The 16,592-nt window shown below is 33.8% G+C and overlaps 2 protein-coding genes across 2 annotated transcripts in view; both read left to right on the top strand.

Annotated features, from left to right (window-relative positions):
- The window catches only part of LOC130054058 (uncharacterized), a 1,204,346-nt gene that overhangs the window by 807,442 nt on the left and 380,312 nt on the right, over positions 1-16,592 (top strand). The gene's annotated exons all lie outside the window — the stretch shown is intronic.
- LOC130054054 (uncharacterized) overlaps positions 1-16,592 on the top strand; it is a 65,031-nt gene that overhangs the window by 39,807 nt on the left and 8,632 nt on the right. The window contains exons 3-4 of the mRNA XM_056162330.1: positions 4,759-4,902; positions 12,196-12,216. Of these exons, the coding sequence (XP_056018305.1) occupies positions 4,759-4,902; positions 12,196-12,216 (165 nt within the window). The remainder of the gene's footprint in view (positions 1-4,758; positions 4,903-12,195; positions 12,217-16,592) is intronic.

Genomic DNA, 16,592 nt, shown 5'->3' with positions numbered 1-16,592 from the left:
TGATATAATTGCTTTATCGCAATTCACCTTTGAATTAGAACGCTTTACCCGATATAGTATTGCATTGTGTGACGACACAATTGAATGAGACGATTGAACAATTTGAATGACATGTTTGATGTAATACAACAAGATTTTTCATTGGCGATTACAGCCCACCCACTTTCTAGAGCGGATTCAGCTGGAGAACTGTACATAGCTCTCTGAAAAGATCCACCTCTTATAAAAACCTTCGATTTACGTGTCACAAAAAGCTGCGGACGGTTGAGGCCTGAAATGTGTTGCTGTCTCATAAACTCAATATAAAAAAATCTCAACATATTTTCCTACTATATACTTGCGTCCAAACATACCTTCAAATATTCATTATAGTCACACACCACCCGAAAACTCGCAGCTTCAAATGATTTCGTTTGTTGACGTAGCCATGTTAGGTAGCCGGTCAATTCGAACTCTTGCTATTCGTATCTATTCATAAAATCGGTTGTAAGTTATGTATTCGCTCTTCATTTATCATCAACACGAATAATTAATAGAAATTAAAACATTTTGTACCAGTTTTTGTAAAGGTAAAATAAGCTCTAGATGAACGAAAATGATACGTAAGCCCATTAGATGGAGATGGCCGGCGCGGCCGCTCATGACTAATGAAAGCCGCACTGCCGTGAGTTTAGCTATTTGAATAATTATCATTTAATACGACTTGGGTGGTATATTATTTAAACAATTTAGCTTAAATATTTGTGGGTTATTAGTACACATCTAGACGCTATTGTGCCAATATGGAAATGGACCGGGATTCGAATTGACTGGCTACCGAACATGGCTACGTCTACGAACGAAATCATCAAAAGTTGTGATCGAGTTTTTGGGTCGTATGGGGCTTTAATAAATATTTGAAGGTATGTTTAGACACAAGTATAGTAGGAAAATATGTTAGGAATTTTTTTCATATTAAATTTATGAGACAACAACACAAGAATACAACTTTTTCTCTTTCTTCCTTTGAAGTTTTTTTCCCATCTAGCATCTGGCCGTCATGTTTTCAAATGCTGACTACTCCCGTTTAAGGGAATTTGGGCGGACTTATACATATGGACCAATGAGAGTTTCTGTTGCATTTCGCAATTGTATTACAAACAGATTCAATAGTGTCGTCACACAACGCAATACTATATCGACCAAAGCGTTCTAATTCAAAGGTGAATTGCGATAAATGAAAGGTAAAGATAACAACCAGTGAGCAATCTCATAACTCGTACTAGAAACACCATAGGTGGGAACAGGTGCCTAGGAGGACCAAACATCCCCTGTCGATCGGTCACACCCGATGTGAGCCCTATATCTTGATCAGCTAAACAGAGTAATCCTTAGTCAACATTAATTTGCCAGGAACGGCCTAACAATCGGTATGAAATACGTCAGACAGCATTAAGCAAATGATGGACTGCATTTGCAAACTAGATCGGTTTAACGATCATCAAAGTTGCTATCAATACTGCGAAATATGATTTGAAAATTATCATTTCGATTATGACTCATCAGCCCAATTTACCCTTTTATGAAATTGTGTCTTCGCTTATCAACGTATTTTGACTTCAATAACGTTTTGTTTATTTTCATTTCTCTGTGGTGTGTTTCTATGTAACGGTGGTGACGAATCTTTGTACAACTTCAAACGCTTTACATGAGATTTGCATGAACTGACGAGCGATGTTCCATGTCATCATTATAGCACCGTAACCTAAATGAATGCTTTTAGTTTACCTTTGGACTTTCCAATTAAGGCTCGAGCTTATGTTTATTTCCCGGTTTTAGTTTCATAAGGTTACATGTACGTAATGCTTGACCCCTTGATTGAAATGGAGGAAAAATTGATAATTTATCATATAGCTCTTTATTTGTGTTGTGTACCTCTTCAACAATTTCTTCTTCAATGATTTTCACTTTATACATCACATTTTGTTTAAGCGCCTAATCAAACTATTCAGAGAGTGTTTAAGCAATATAATTTCTGATCTCAAATCTTTCACGATTATGCCAGACAATAGGTTGAGTATGAAACAGAACTTGATACCTTGTCAGAATGGATAACAGAGGAATATCACAATCACGCATAAACACACCAAAACGAAAGTGCGTACTTCTGTGTTTAGTAAACGAGAAATGATCAGATAGGTGACATGAGGAAGAAGTTAAATGTTGACAAAGCTTGTAACAACATTTCCTTTCTTTGTATGACTCATGATTACAACTGTATATTAATCGAACTTGGCATTTTTCCACATTTGGTAATCGTACGTATACTCCAACTTTCCTTTCAAACGATGAAATTTTTCAGTTAAAAAAAATGATATCACAATCAATAGTACGGATATATATATATGAGTTACCGTACCTATATTGGATTCATAAACTTCCCAAAATCCCTCAGAAGTATAGATGCATTGCAGGATCCAATAAATGTTGTAAGTCCCTATTTGTGCTCCTCACCACAATGTTAACAACTGTCAAGGAGAAACTTCAAACATATTGTGCTATGACATCTGCCAAAAGTGGTATAAATCAAATGTGCATTCTCAAAATTCTAAAGAAAGTTAAGTAAATTTAAAATCCTAAAACGTTTCTCAAATCAACCACATAAAAACATGACTTTTTTTCAACACTTTACATGATCATTCCTCATGATAAATCCAAGATTTGACTTTTTGACACCATAGAACTTTGCTTCTCTAATAAATAAGGAAAGAGGAAATATTCATATATTGTAATCAGTCATTCAAAATATAAATTTGCTAATCACAATTCTGATTCTATACACAAGTATATTAGTGTTAGAGTCCTGCGTGATAATACCTTCGTACTATTTGGTGATCAGGTTTTCCAATAGTCTATTGGAATTCCCATGAACACGAATTGTGCTGCTTGCCTAGATGGTCGAGCGGTCTAGCGCGCTGGTTACATCCTGCTAGGATATTTGGTTCCGCAGGTCGTGAGTTCAACCCCGGGTAGGGGCGGAAGTGGGTATCCAAATAAAGTGAAATTTTCTGTGCTTTATATCAAATATTTCATCACTTAGGGCAGTTATGTTCATTTAAGAGTTCATTGCTATTTATGTGCTTTATATATATATATATATATATATATATATATATATATATATATATATATGTAAAACTTATACGGTACCAATTTTGATTCACCAGATATATTTCGAAAAGTGTTTTAATGTCCACATTTTTGGGCTATATTTAGCTCTAAAACTTCATAGTTATTTCGGATTTCAAACATATCAGTTGAGCATCACTGAAGAGACATTATTTGTCGAAATGCGCATCTGGTGCATCAAAATTGGTACCGTATAAGTTTTACATTATGACCCCTGGGTCGAGGCCTCTGCTGGTGGACTGCTAGTCCCCGAGGCTCTCTACAGCCCAGTACCTAAGTACTTCGTTACTAGCTTGAAAATACGGATGTATATTTAATTGCTGTTATAAAATTTAGAAATTCTTTTCAAAATTAAGGATTATCTCCCTCATGCAAAGCTCTTATCCTTGGACGAATTTGGCTCCACTGTTTTTGGCTATATTTAGCTCTAAAACTTCATAGTTATTTCGGATTTCAAACATTTCGGTTGAGCATCACTGAAGAGACATTATTTGTCGAAATGCGCATCTGGTGCATCAAAATTGGTACCGTATATGTTTTACACACACACACACACACACACACACACACACACACACACACACACACACACATATATATATATATATATATATATATATATATACTCAGGCTGATGAAAGGTGAATATTGTGGATCAGTTCTTTGAATATATCCTATTTCGCTCCGCTTTAACAATGAAAACCTACATATGTAAAAATCCAAAAACATGTAGTCTGTGGTGTAAATACGTTTGTAGATTAGTGTAGTTGAAGTGTTAGTTGTTTTTATATGCACTTTTTATTGTTTTGTTAAATTCTTTGTTAATATTGACAACATCATATAATTCTTTTCGTTTGTCATGAAGAAGGGAAAGGTCGTCGCGAGACAATCTGGTTCTTCTTGTCGTTGGTCATTTTAGTGCTTTGTATAATGTTTTGTATTTGACCTTGTATCCACATTGTTGATCCAGCACTTCTAGGTATCGGGTGTTGTTGGAACGTGGTGATTTATGCTTTCTGAAATACTATATACTAATATTAGTGAATATCAGCCCACACTTAAACGTACGCTAGATTTACGTCTATGAATTTCAGTAAATATGGATTCAAACATCTCACCTCTGGTGTCCCCAGTGGGTGGTGATTGCCCTACTTTCAATTTTGTATTCTAAATAAGATTTCATGAGACTGATCACTGTGGTCTTGAATTTTTCATTTTCAAAATAACTTAATTGAGCGTTAAATTTTTCATTTATTTTTCATTTTTTAATATGAAAAATTAATTGTTTCAATTCAGACATTCTACGCAGATTGTAAATGTATAAATACAACGTTTACCATTTTATAAACTAAAAATATGAACATGGAATTGTTAAACCAATAACCAATGCTGAATTATAAAACGTAAATACCGGAATGTGAATATAATTATTAAATAAATTGAATTAAAATCACAAACCAAACAATAAAATAAAATTCATACTCAGAAGTTAAAGCGCAAGCTCAATAACTATAAAATTATTGCACTGATATCTGTCTATACTATGACTGACAATCATAACAAAAACTTAAATTCCTGTAAATTTTTCAGCTTGTGATGAAGGTACCTATGGACACAATTGCTCTGGAGGACAGTGTATTTATGGATCGTATGGATTTGGATGTTTAAAGAAGTGTAACTGTTCACGTGATCAGTTTTGTGACGTAATTACAGGATGCTCATATAATACCAGTGGTAAATATTTACCCTAAAATGCTAAAATGAAGTTTAACAATACATATACATGCTATATTGCTGCCGACCAGGCGTATACATGTATATCTATTCATGATCATCCATAATGATATATGATACCATACTGATAAGATTAGATTTAATTTCGGGGTTAGTGAAGCTTTGTTTGGCCTCCTACAGTCTGTAGACTATGGAGTAGCGTCTGATGAGGTAGCTGTTGGAGTTATCTTTCCGTGACGCAAGCCTGGGCTGTTTTATGGAGGTGTCGTATCACCCAAAAAACTATCCCTCCCGGTCTTCCTGATATGGTCCAGAGGAATGGAAGATCCAATACATCTGGTATCAGATTGACTGTTGGGGCTGCCAAAAAGAGCACCATGTTGATGAGACTATCCGCTTATAGGGCTCAACTTCAGATTTTTCTGTTGGGATTGTCTCCCTTAGCCTTTGGCGATACAACGCCGAACCACAAGGCAGTGTTCTTTCTACTTGACCCAGTAGGAGGGGGTTAGTTGATGGACATTAAAGTGTTTTCCATCCTGAATTTTATACATTAGGCAGTATTTCCTTCAAGTACCTCAATATCATTACGTTACAAATTTTCCTATCAGTTCCTCTCAATTCTTAGGCATTAAAAAAGCAGTAATACGGCCACTTGAAGCTTTCGCCATTTGTTTGAAAATAAGCAGGATTTTCTCAGAGACGTTTTTACACTTTTGATTGAAGTTAAAAAAAACCAACTACCTATTCCATTTATATTATAAACTCCTTGCGTTTTATCATAGATTAATTGGTGCATACTAAGGTGTATATATAATCTGTGAATTTAGTGCCCTGTAATGTAAAAAATCAGCACCTTTCACGGCAACTTGTTCGCATGTGTCTTTGTTTTGTAGTCTCTTTTGTGCCACTTTTTGATAATTAGTAGTGTTTTTTACATGTATATTGGCTGGAATCAATTTTTGTAATTTACATATTTATTTGCTCATTTGCAAACCTAGTCATTAGTAAACGGTTGTTTGTATTAAGAGGCCGTCCACGCAGATATCAGGCAGTAGCTATAATACGGCTGGCACATGCAATTCCCCAAAATTTTATTCATACCCAATAAAAGTTAAGGTCATACGCCAATTTTATCGTATGTAAAGTGAACTTCACAAAAAACATTGTTAGATGCCAAAACTTGGCCTATTTCATAAATTGGAGGACACTATATAATCTATAGAAAATGATCATTTTGTAAAGTTAAATAATACCCAATACAATAAAATTTGTCCAGAAAGTAAAAACAATATTTGAAGGAAATTCCTTAATAATTAAGATGAAACAATGAAATTGCTGGGAAACAATGCTGTTGTTGAGCATGTGCTGACAGAAGTAGCCAAAAAGCCAGTAATTTGAGTTACCTCCCTTGGCGTAAAAAATGTAAAATTATCCGAAACTTGCCTAAATTGTAATTTTCGAAGAAAACAGTATTTATTTAGAACATTTTTCACTTATCTCGATTTTTTTTATCAAGTGTAAACGTGGAATTATTTTTTTTTTTTAATTTGATGGTGAAAAATAAATATTCAGCCCGGACCTTATCAAAGTTTCGTGGGTAAACAGATATGGCTGACAAGTGATAGAAACGTGAAGTTTTTCTAGGAGTGGTCCTTATTTTAGGGACTTGTCAACCCTTAATAATTGTTCAAAAGACATAAGTGGATATTCAAGATATTTTAAAGTTGGAACTGCGTGTAATATTCAACCGAGATTGACCCCCTGCTGTACAGATCGGGGTACTTCGAATTCGACGTAAAAGTTTAACTGTTTAAACTATCGTGCACGGTGCAGATGCTTACTAGTATGCCGAGGTCATTGCGATTCTTTGGGGATTTACTGGAGGCAACCACCACTAAATGTAGTTATCTACTACACAAAGGAAAGTGTAAAGCAGACAGAGCAGTAAACTTCAATGTTTCAAGGGAAATATTTATTCTCGTTGGAAGTGGTAAGTATAGATGTCGAATTTTCTCTGTTATTTTTCTTTGAACACTGTCTTTGATTGCTAGACAATTTTGATGCAAGTTCTCATGATGTGTCAATGCAAACAATTCATTTGATGAAATGATTCTTTTTAAAATAATGATTAAAATAAATCCCCACAGTAAAAAAAACAACATTAAATCAATCGGGGGGGGGGGGGGGGGGGTTAATGTAGGGATTTTTAAAATCTGTACTACAACACAATGTTTATCCACAAATCATTGAATTAAGAAACAATAGAAGCACACAAAAACAAGATGAAAGTGGTGAAAAGTTCAATAAGTGTTTATAAAAATGTTTATTGTCCTTCAAGCTATGTACATATCAGCATGCATGCATAAAAAATAATATATATTAAAATTATATCAGATTATTTTTGACTGATTTGTTTTGCTAGCTACTTTTCACATGTGTTTGTTTTTTGGATTCCTAGATTTAATAACTATTAAAGGATGAATGAATCAGTGTGAGAGGGTAGTATATGTACATGTATGTATGTTACAAAAACCGAATAATAAATATTAAAAAAATAATGATATATATTTATTCATGTAATTATGCAACTATAAGAACCATTATGGGGGTGGGGGTGGTGGTGTTAAAGGTTGATGTATATCATTAATTTCTCTAAATTTAAGCTGAATGGATTATAAAATTCAGATGGTTTAACATGACACAAAATCTGATGATTTATTTGCATGCACACAGGTACTAAAGTGTATTAGTGTGACATACATGTATATACCAATTACCAAAGCTTGATAATGAATACAACGCCCATTTCATTACAGATTTGGAAAATAATTATAGTCAAATCACCCCTACTGCAAGCCAATTATCAGACTGTATCAGTGAGTATATTTATTTATTTCAATGAAAAGATTTTAAATTCAGAACATGGTACATCTGACCTTGTCATAATTCATAAATTATGTAAGTTTAGAACTATTACAGATAAGAGCTTTTAAGTTAAAATTAGAATTCCACATTTGACATGTATATTTCTTGAGACAAATCCTGACCAAAGTCATCCAATGTTATGATGTCCCAATCCTTTTGTTTTAACTCACTTGGCAGACATACATGTAGAATATAAAAACTTTAACTTTGACAATAACATAAGAATGGTTAGAGATGGGGGTTGGATATTTCAGAAATGTGTGTTCCTTATGTCATATGATAGAAACATTTTTACCTTACGACCTTGACCCTTCATATTGCAGTTTTATGTGATGTCACCATGCCACACACAACACATACATGCATTTTTAATTCATGACTGTTATCAAAGATTTTAACCAACTCGACAAGTTTTAAACTTTCTTCAGACAATTCTTATTTAGATAATTTCAAATACTAGCTCGTATATATATCAGAGGTGATGTTTTGAAATCAGAATGTGGTTTAATTTTTGAATCAATGAATATATAGTTTTATTTTTTTTTAGCTCACCTGAGCTGAAGACTCAAGAGAGCTTTTCTCATAAAAATTTGTCTGGATTCTGTTGTCATCATAGTGGTAATAATTTTTCCCATTTTCATCTTCTCCAGAACCAATGGCCCAATTGAATGAGATTCATTTTCATTTAAATGAAAGGTCATGCCCCCTTTGAAGGGAGATAATCAAGAAAAGGCAAAAATAGGATGGGGTCATTTAATATAATGAAAATATGCAAGCAATCCCAGGTTGTGTAGATTGGAGTTAGTTCAATTCATGACCTGGGTGTAGGATGAGGCTATAATAGGGGGTCAAAGTTTTATAAGGGATAATATAAGGAAACATCTTTAACAATCCTCTTCTCAAGAAGGGTATGTCAATGATTAGTCATATTCATATGCAAGGATCTTCAGGTAGTGTACATTTTATTTTGTTCAATTCAGAGGCTAAAGAATTAGGGTATGGAGGAGATCAAAGTATGATGTGGGAATATACAGGAAATTAAAACAAATTCTTTTCAAGGTTAACGGGACCACACTAAATCCTTTCAAACTGCAAATGTTCCTAATTTGTGTTGATTCATTTTTCCTTTCTATGCGCCCATGACTAAAGTCGGGGGGGGGGGGGGGGGGGTCTGGAACTTGCTCATGTTAGTAATAAGGCTCTCATATTTCATATCTTTATTCCTTATAATAAGACATTTCTTTTGATATCAATTTTTTTTTTACTTTTGTGTTTGGCCTACTTTTAACAAAATATAACCTACAGTAGGCAATTCTCCTGAACTATATATAAGATAGTCTAGCCTTTTATGTTTAGTATTTAGATATCTTAAGGCAAGAACTTTCATTTGATACCATGCTGTTTGATATTGTGACCTTGGTTTTGAAGTTTAACCCAGATTTTATTATATTGATATTTTACATAAAGATATACAAAATGTGTATATTCTTTATTATCAGACTTTTAATTTAGTACCTGACCTTAGTCTTTAAAATAGCAAGATTTTCAAAAACTTTAAATTGGTATATAGTTTCTCAGCCACTTTGGATTGGGCTTTGATATAGATTTCACATATTATAGATTACTAATGAAAAGAGCTTTACTTTTGAACTTCTGACTTTGACCATGTTGACCTACTTTTGAAAAACATTCATTATTACCAGATCTGTTATATCTTGAGGGATAAGGTATTGGGTTAGTTTGTTTCACATGAAATGCCTAATGACCAGAATTTATTTCATATCATGACCTTTGACCTTGTGACTATATCAAACATATGATCTTGACTTTCTTAATGCATTGCTTACAGTGCTATTTAAATATGTTCATCATTTTATTTCCATTAATTTACACAACTGTTGTTATTTAGATCTCAGCTGAGTCCAAGATAGGAAGAGGCTTTGGAGAAAACACAGAATTACTACAGACAAAAGACTTGTGAAGTTATAAGGGGAATTGCAGAACTCATAGCTCCACTTCAATCTAGATATGTTGACAGTTATTTCACAGAAACACTTTGCAGCTGACAAAGATAATCAAATGATGACCACTACTTTAACTCTATGGTTGCAGCATATTTCAATTTTTGAAGTGACAAATTGTATTCCTGTTTGTGAATCAATATTCAAAAGAAACACTGCTATGGCATTAGACATAACTTAGAAGAGAGTGGTGGGGTGGCAAAATAAGATTCCATACTGTGAAATGTATCAATTGTTAATATACATATATCAATATAAATTCAGTGCCAATTTTCATAATTTCTAGGGGAAAAGTTTGTTTGTAACAAATGTCAGAAATATGTACTAGCTCTTTCTTTGCAAACCATGCTACTATGTACCAGGCATTAAGACATGATTTGTTTATTGTCATTTGTTAAACATAGACAGATCCAGTGATTTGAAAGGGGGGGGGGGGTCCAGAAAAATGATCTCAAATCTGCATTAGGTCATATCCGATGAATTGATAAAGTAAATATGTTTATTATTGATTGCTAGTTACATGTAACCTTTTATGCATCAGTTGAAGATACTTTATGAACATTTTCCGTCACTGGGTAAAATTCAACAAACATTTTGTGTATCTGGAAGTGGTCAATATATATTTCAACATCAGAGTAAACATGCATTAAAGCAAGTCTGCCAATCTGATGTAGGCAGAAAATGGAATATGGCATGTTATTTCATGAATGCAAAGGGAAATGCTTTACAAGAGAGTCAAAATTTTTTTGGTTAATGCTAAATAACTATCTAGATGTCCCAGAGAAAAGGAGAGGGTGTGTTCTACCCCCCCCCCCACCCCCTCGGGATCTGCCAATGTCAAGTTTGGAATGTGAGTGAATGAATTAAGATTCTTCATGATAGGCAATTGATTAAAATTTGATTTACTGATAATTTTAACTTCATATATGTGTGTTAATTAATTGACTATTATCTCAAATCCTGTGTCAGAAATGACCTCTAAAAATCAACATTGTAAAATTTTATATAATGAATTACATAGGCATTTTTTTTGCCTTTATTATATAGAATGTATACAAAGACATGAAATTTATTTCTGAATGTTCATATGTTCTAGTAATTTTTCATGAATTTTAATCATTTAATCATTGATTGGTTATATCTACTTCATATTTATTTCTATTTATGTAGTTCAACAATCTTCATTTAAGTAGTTGACCTTTTTGCACTTATTGAAAATTTTGAGATTTCAGTTCAACTTTTCACCATCAAACCTTGCTTTTCCCACTGAATTTATTTTTGTAACTTGAAATACACCTCTTCAAGTTTCTGGTTATACATAATTTATTTCTTTTGAGACATTATATTGGGTTTTATGAGATCTTATAATTTGATCATTATTTTGTAAATTATATTGGTGTGAAATATGTGCAATTTTAACAATTAATAAATTCATTCATTGGATGAATATACACACAAAAACCCTCTTAGTTATTGCATATAGTGTATATCTAACATATGAAATATTGCTTTTCTCTATTTCTTTGTTATATGACATTTTAGAGCTGTTCAAACATAGCACTTTTTTCCAATATTTCGTGACCTTTTTGCACCGAAAATTATCTCAAAGTTGTTTTTCCATGTCGAACCCATACTAAACATGATAGAAACTTTTTATTTGGCAAATTTCATATTGGAGTCAGTAGGAACCTGTGCACAAAGTTTCATGAAAATCTGAGAGATAGCATGTGCCGACCTCTGCCTGATATCATAATGGACACCCTCTTAAGTTGTCTCAGCCAATTAATTTTGTATATTTTGGTATATTACGTCATTTTGTTTGCACTTGGTTTATTACGTTGTTTGTTTGATCATGATAATAAATCACATGTCGGCGCGGGTTCGAATCCCGCTCGCGCCGATAAGCGAGAAAGTTTCTCAGTTTACTTTCGGAAGGTCGGTGGTCTCTTCCCAGATACATTATATCTGGGTTCTCTCTTCCACCAATAAAACCTGGGCTCCACCAGATAACTGAAAAATTGTTGAGTGTGGCGGAAAACATTAAATCAATCAATCAATCAATCAAATGCTGTGTTATTTCATTAGACACTTCAATGATTGTCCAGTAACAAAAACCGAGGTATGGAATGCCAGAGTTTTTGCTCGTGTATGGGTTTTTCTATTTCAAAATTGCGAAATATAAAAATGTTTGTTTTGTGTGTACTTGTATATAACATTTTGAGATATCCGTATGTCTTTTTTAGTACATTGTTTGTAATAATAAAATATTATGTAATGGTTTTTAGCACAACAGTTTTACCATTAAATAACACGTCACTGATATCATGTGTATATCTTGTTGCAGACGAAACAGAAACAAGTGGAGGTATGTAATATCAACTTCTTTTTCTTAAAAAATGAAATATAGAGTTAGGAAGAATTCAAATATACTGACCTTTACTCATACTCGGAATTGTAATGATAGTCATTACCTAACGAATGTGATGCAGTTGGGAAAAAGGAGCGTATTAATCTGAATAAATAGTTCGTCTCTAAATTCACGGCTGGGAATCCCCATAGTTTTGAGAGAATCATGGATTGATCGTATCTTGCTTAACGTCTCGCTCGAGAATTTTTCACTCATATGGAGACGTGTATTAAACTGCATTAAAAATCGTCTCTAAATTAATGGCTGGAAATTTCCATAGTCTGAAAGAATCATGAAAGTAGCCAAGTTGATAGTAACTATCAGAAATGTATATATATATATATATATATATATATATATATATATATATATATATAAGCACTAAAGTTCCAACAAACACCCGATACCTCAAAGTGTCGGATCCACAACATGGTAACAAGGTCAAATACAAACATTATACAAAGCACTAAAATGACCAACGACATGAACAACCAGATTGTCAAATTTTCGGGACTAAATGCACTAAATGCATAGTGATGAAGAGCAGGAAGCAGGAAGGCCTCTACCAAAATTGTAAATTTCATGATCCCCGGGGTAGTGGTTCTGACCCCAGGGCGGGGCCAAACTTAGTATATATTGTTCATGTGTAAAACACTTAGATAATATCTTCTTTAGTTCTATTGAAACTAAATGGATATTTAGAAAGAACAGGTAGTCCTTTACAAATATCGTGTTTAGTGTAATTAATGTATCTGAACCGATGATTTCAATACATGTAATAGATAAGATTTGTTTCCTTTTAATATACAATAGAGTAGATAAAATGTAATAGTTTGATACTTCGTCATAACGTAACCATACGTATGGAATGTTTAAAGCAAGAGAAGGGTTGCAAGAACGCAGTTCTGAATTCTTCTTGCCGAAACAACGCTTAGGAAATAAAGATAAACAGGTTTCTTAATATTTGTTAATCCCTCCATTTTTTAAAAATTGAAATGCAGAAGTGTGTGTGACAAAGGTAAAAAAAATCTCAACAAGTTGTTTTAAACGTGTTGATTTTAACTAATATCAAGGAAGCTAGTTACAGGCATACAGACATACATGTACATCCCATTTTGCTTCTGTGTAAACAATAGCTTTACTTGTCGCTCCATTGACCACACATCACCATTATACTCGCCGCTCCAATGAGGAGATATCGCCGTTACAAATCTTCTAATTTTGTCGATGCCCCTCCCCAATTCCTTCATAAGTTTAAATAATCGTGAATTAAATATTCCCTATGACTTTGAATTAGTGAAAATTTAATTCGCGTAAATTTAATACACTATTTAAGGTTCCGATTCGCGGGGAAAAACATGACGGGAAAAAACCCTGATATACGGTAATATCTTCTTTAGTGCTCTTGATTCTGAAATGAAGTAAATAAATGTTTACAAAGGGCAAGTAGTCATTTACTAACATTGTATATTTGATGATCCCAGGGATAGGGGTTTTGGTATCAGATTGGACCAAAATGACCAGTTATTAAATGTGTGAATAATACACCATATTTAACTTCTTTTTGATAAGTACCATTGTAATTCCTTTTAATTTTGGTATGAAGCATATGTAGGACAAGGGGACATAATTTGTAAAATACAGGATTCCTGAACCCCTGGAGCCTTAGGGTGGGCAAAAATTGACCAATTTTCAACAAAAAGAGAGAAAAAACATGCATAGTGATGTCTAGCAGGAAGGCCTCTAACAAACTTGTAAATTTCAATGATCCTCGGGGTAGACGTTCTGACCCCAGGGCGTGGCCAACCTTGGTACATGTATATAGTGCTTATGTACAAAACACTTAAATAACATCTTCTTTACTGCTATTGATACTAAATCAAATTTCCATGGATATGTTAGAAGGGCAGGTAGTCCTTTACCAAAATTGTAAATTTTATGATCCCATGGGTAAGTGTGTGGAATAGATTGTCAATTTCAGGACTGCTGCACCCCTGGGGCCTTAGGGATGGGGGAAAAATTGACCAATTATCAAAAACCTTCTTTAGAACCATAAATGTGTGAGAAAGGTTCAGACCCCAGGGTGAGGCTTAGTATTATATTGTATATACACTGTATGTGTAAAACATTTAAATGATAACGTCTTTGATGCTATTGATACTAAATTGGAACTAAATAAATATCTTCAATGTAGGAGTAGGTCGGCCTTTACCAAAATTGTAAAGAACAAGGGACGTTATTGGCTAAAATTGACCACCCTTCAAAAACCGATCAAATTGTAAATTTCATGATTCCAAGGGGTAACGGTTTTGGTTCCAGGGTGGGGCCAAATTATCATAGTGATTATTGTATTTACCATTTGAAAGACTTCTTTGTGTTTGCTTTTACGGTATAAAAACTATCCGCATATATAGGTAAAGCAGGAACGCGAGTACCAAATTTAAGAATTTTGCAACATTAGGGTTTTGACTCTAGGACAGGTCCAAATTAGTCATATCATGTTAATGGTAAAGCCTTTCATTAAAGCCTTTCGAAGAAATTAAGTTTTAAGAACACATCTTGATTTATACTGTTGATAAACATCATAATTTAGCTTAGATATGCAGAGCAGGTTTTCATAGCCCTTGTCACTAGTCAAGTGATACTTTTTAAAATTAATAATCAGGTGACCGATATTGGCCTCTTGTTACTTTATTGTTATTGACACGGTGGCCCAGTTCCACCGTAGGCCTCCTTGGACTTGTGTTCATTGGTAAATACATGTATCACACCGGGAAACACGGAGGACACGATAGACTTCCGTGTATTTTCCACCATGGGATTTTTAAAACTCGTGTCGTGTACTTTGTTATGTTGTATGTGTGTGTACGTGCGTATCTTGTTACACGTATCCATTTTGTATTTTGGGGAATACCGTATAAGCAAATTGTTAGCGAAGACTTAAAGGGAAAGGCAACCCAAAAGCTTTTTACATGATAAATGATAGGATTAATTAAATGATAAAGTCTGTTGTTATACGGCCTAGATAAGCGTCAGTACTAATTTGAAAACGTTAAAAATTGAAATTCCCGCGATCTATAGAGTCTACCATGATGTGTAACGCTTTTGTGTTCAAGACCCCAAAAAAATCAGTAATTTTGACGTCACACCGTCTGTTCCGGTTTTTATGAGATTCTAAGATCATCAAAGATATGCATGTGGTAGATCTTACGAATAGATAGATTGATGCCTTCCTGTCAAGCAGTTAATTACACTAATGCAAACGGGAGATGTGAAAAAAGTTTGTTTTTTTCTCTCTCGAAATTCCCGACCCAACCAAGTCATTTGAAAAGATAAGACTATGTAAACTGTGGATCCATCATTTGTGTAATGAGAATTTGAGATTCGAAACATTTGTATGAAGAAATGTTTGCCGTCTGCCTGGTTTGCGACTCGACTGAACGCATTTTCTCAATTTCTTCTTGCGAAAGAACGGGCTGAAATCTATACACCTCAAAACTTAACTGTTCGTTACTTGTCATGTTTACAAGGCTACTGATGAAATAAACCGGAACAGACGGTGGGACGTCATAAATTAAACATCAATGGCCGCTCACTTAGCGGCGGGTATTTTAAAATATATGATAGATTAATATTGATTTAATCGTTAAGCAAGGATTTTTGTTGTTAAATTTACGATAGCACGATAACAATAAGTGATACTTTATTCATAAAAACAATAATGTGATTCAGGTTTTCTTTCCCTTTAATTATGTTCCCCTAACAAAGTTTGGGAACATATTGTTTTTACTCTGTTTCTTATTATTAAGGTCTTCCGTCTCAACGGAAGACCTTATAGTGATTCTTATGTTTCTTTTCCTCTATTATTAGGGTCTTCCGTCTTCAGCGGAAGAACCTTCTGTTATTGTATTGTTGATTTTTCACTTTTCTTATTATTTGCATTCTTTTATTTTTCCTTACCGATTTTGTGCAGAGGATTTCTCGGAGATGGTTGGATCGATTTGCTTTGCTTCAAATTTTCAGAGTTGATGCGTTGCCATCTGAAGTTTATATTTCCGTTTCAATTTCTGAAAATTCACTTCCGGTCGCAAGTTACGTCCGATTTACCGTTTTTTTTTTAAATGACATATTGTCCAGACGATTTTTCATAAACCGTCAAAGATTGAGTCTTGAAACTTTCAGGGATGATAGATGGTCACTAGTACCTTTGTAATAAGGTTTATCATTGTGATCCGTCACTTCCGGCCGTCACCGCAAGTGAACAAAAGAAACGTCAAATTTTAAAATTATGCTTTTGAAACAAAACTTGCATAGATAAATTAGGTCTCTTTCGG

Source organism: Ostrea edulis, chromosome 1, assembly GCF_947568905.1.
Source record: "Ostrea edulis chromosome 1, xbOstEdul1.1, whole genome shotgun sequence".
In the NCBI taxonomy this organism is placed as follows: Eukaryota; Metazoa; Mollusca; class Bivalvia; order Ostreida; family Ostreidae; genus Ostrea; species Ostrea edulis.
Note: the sequence above shows the minus strand (reverse complement) of the source record. Positions and strands in the feature narration are given on the sequence as shown.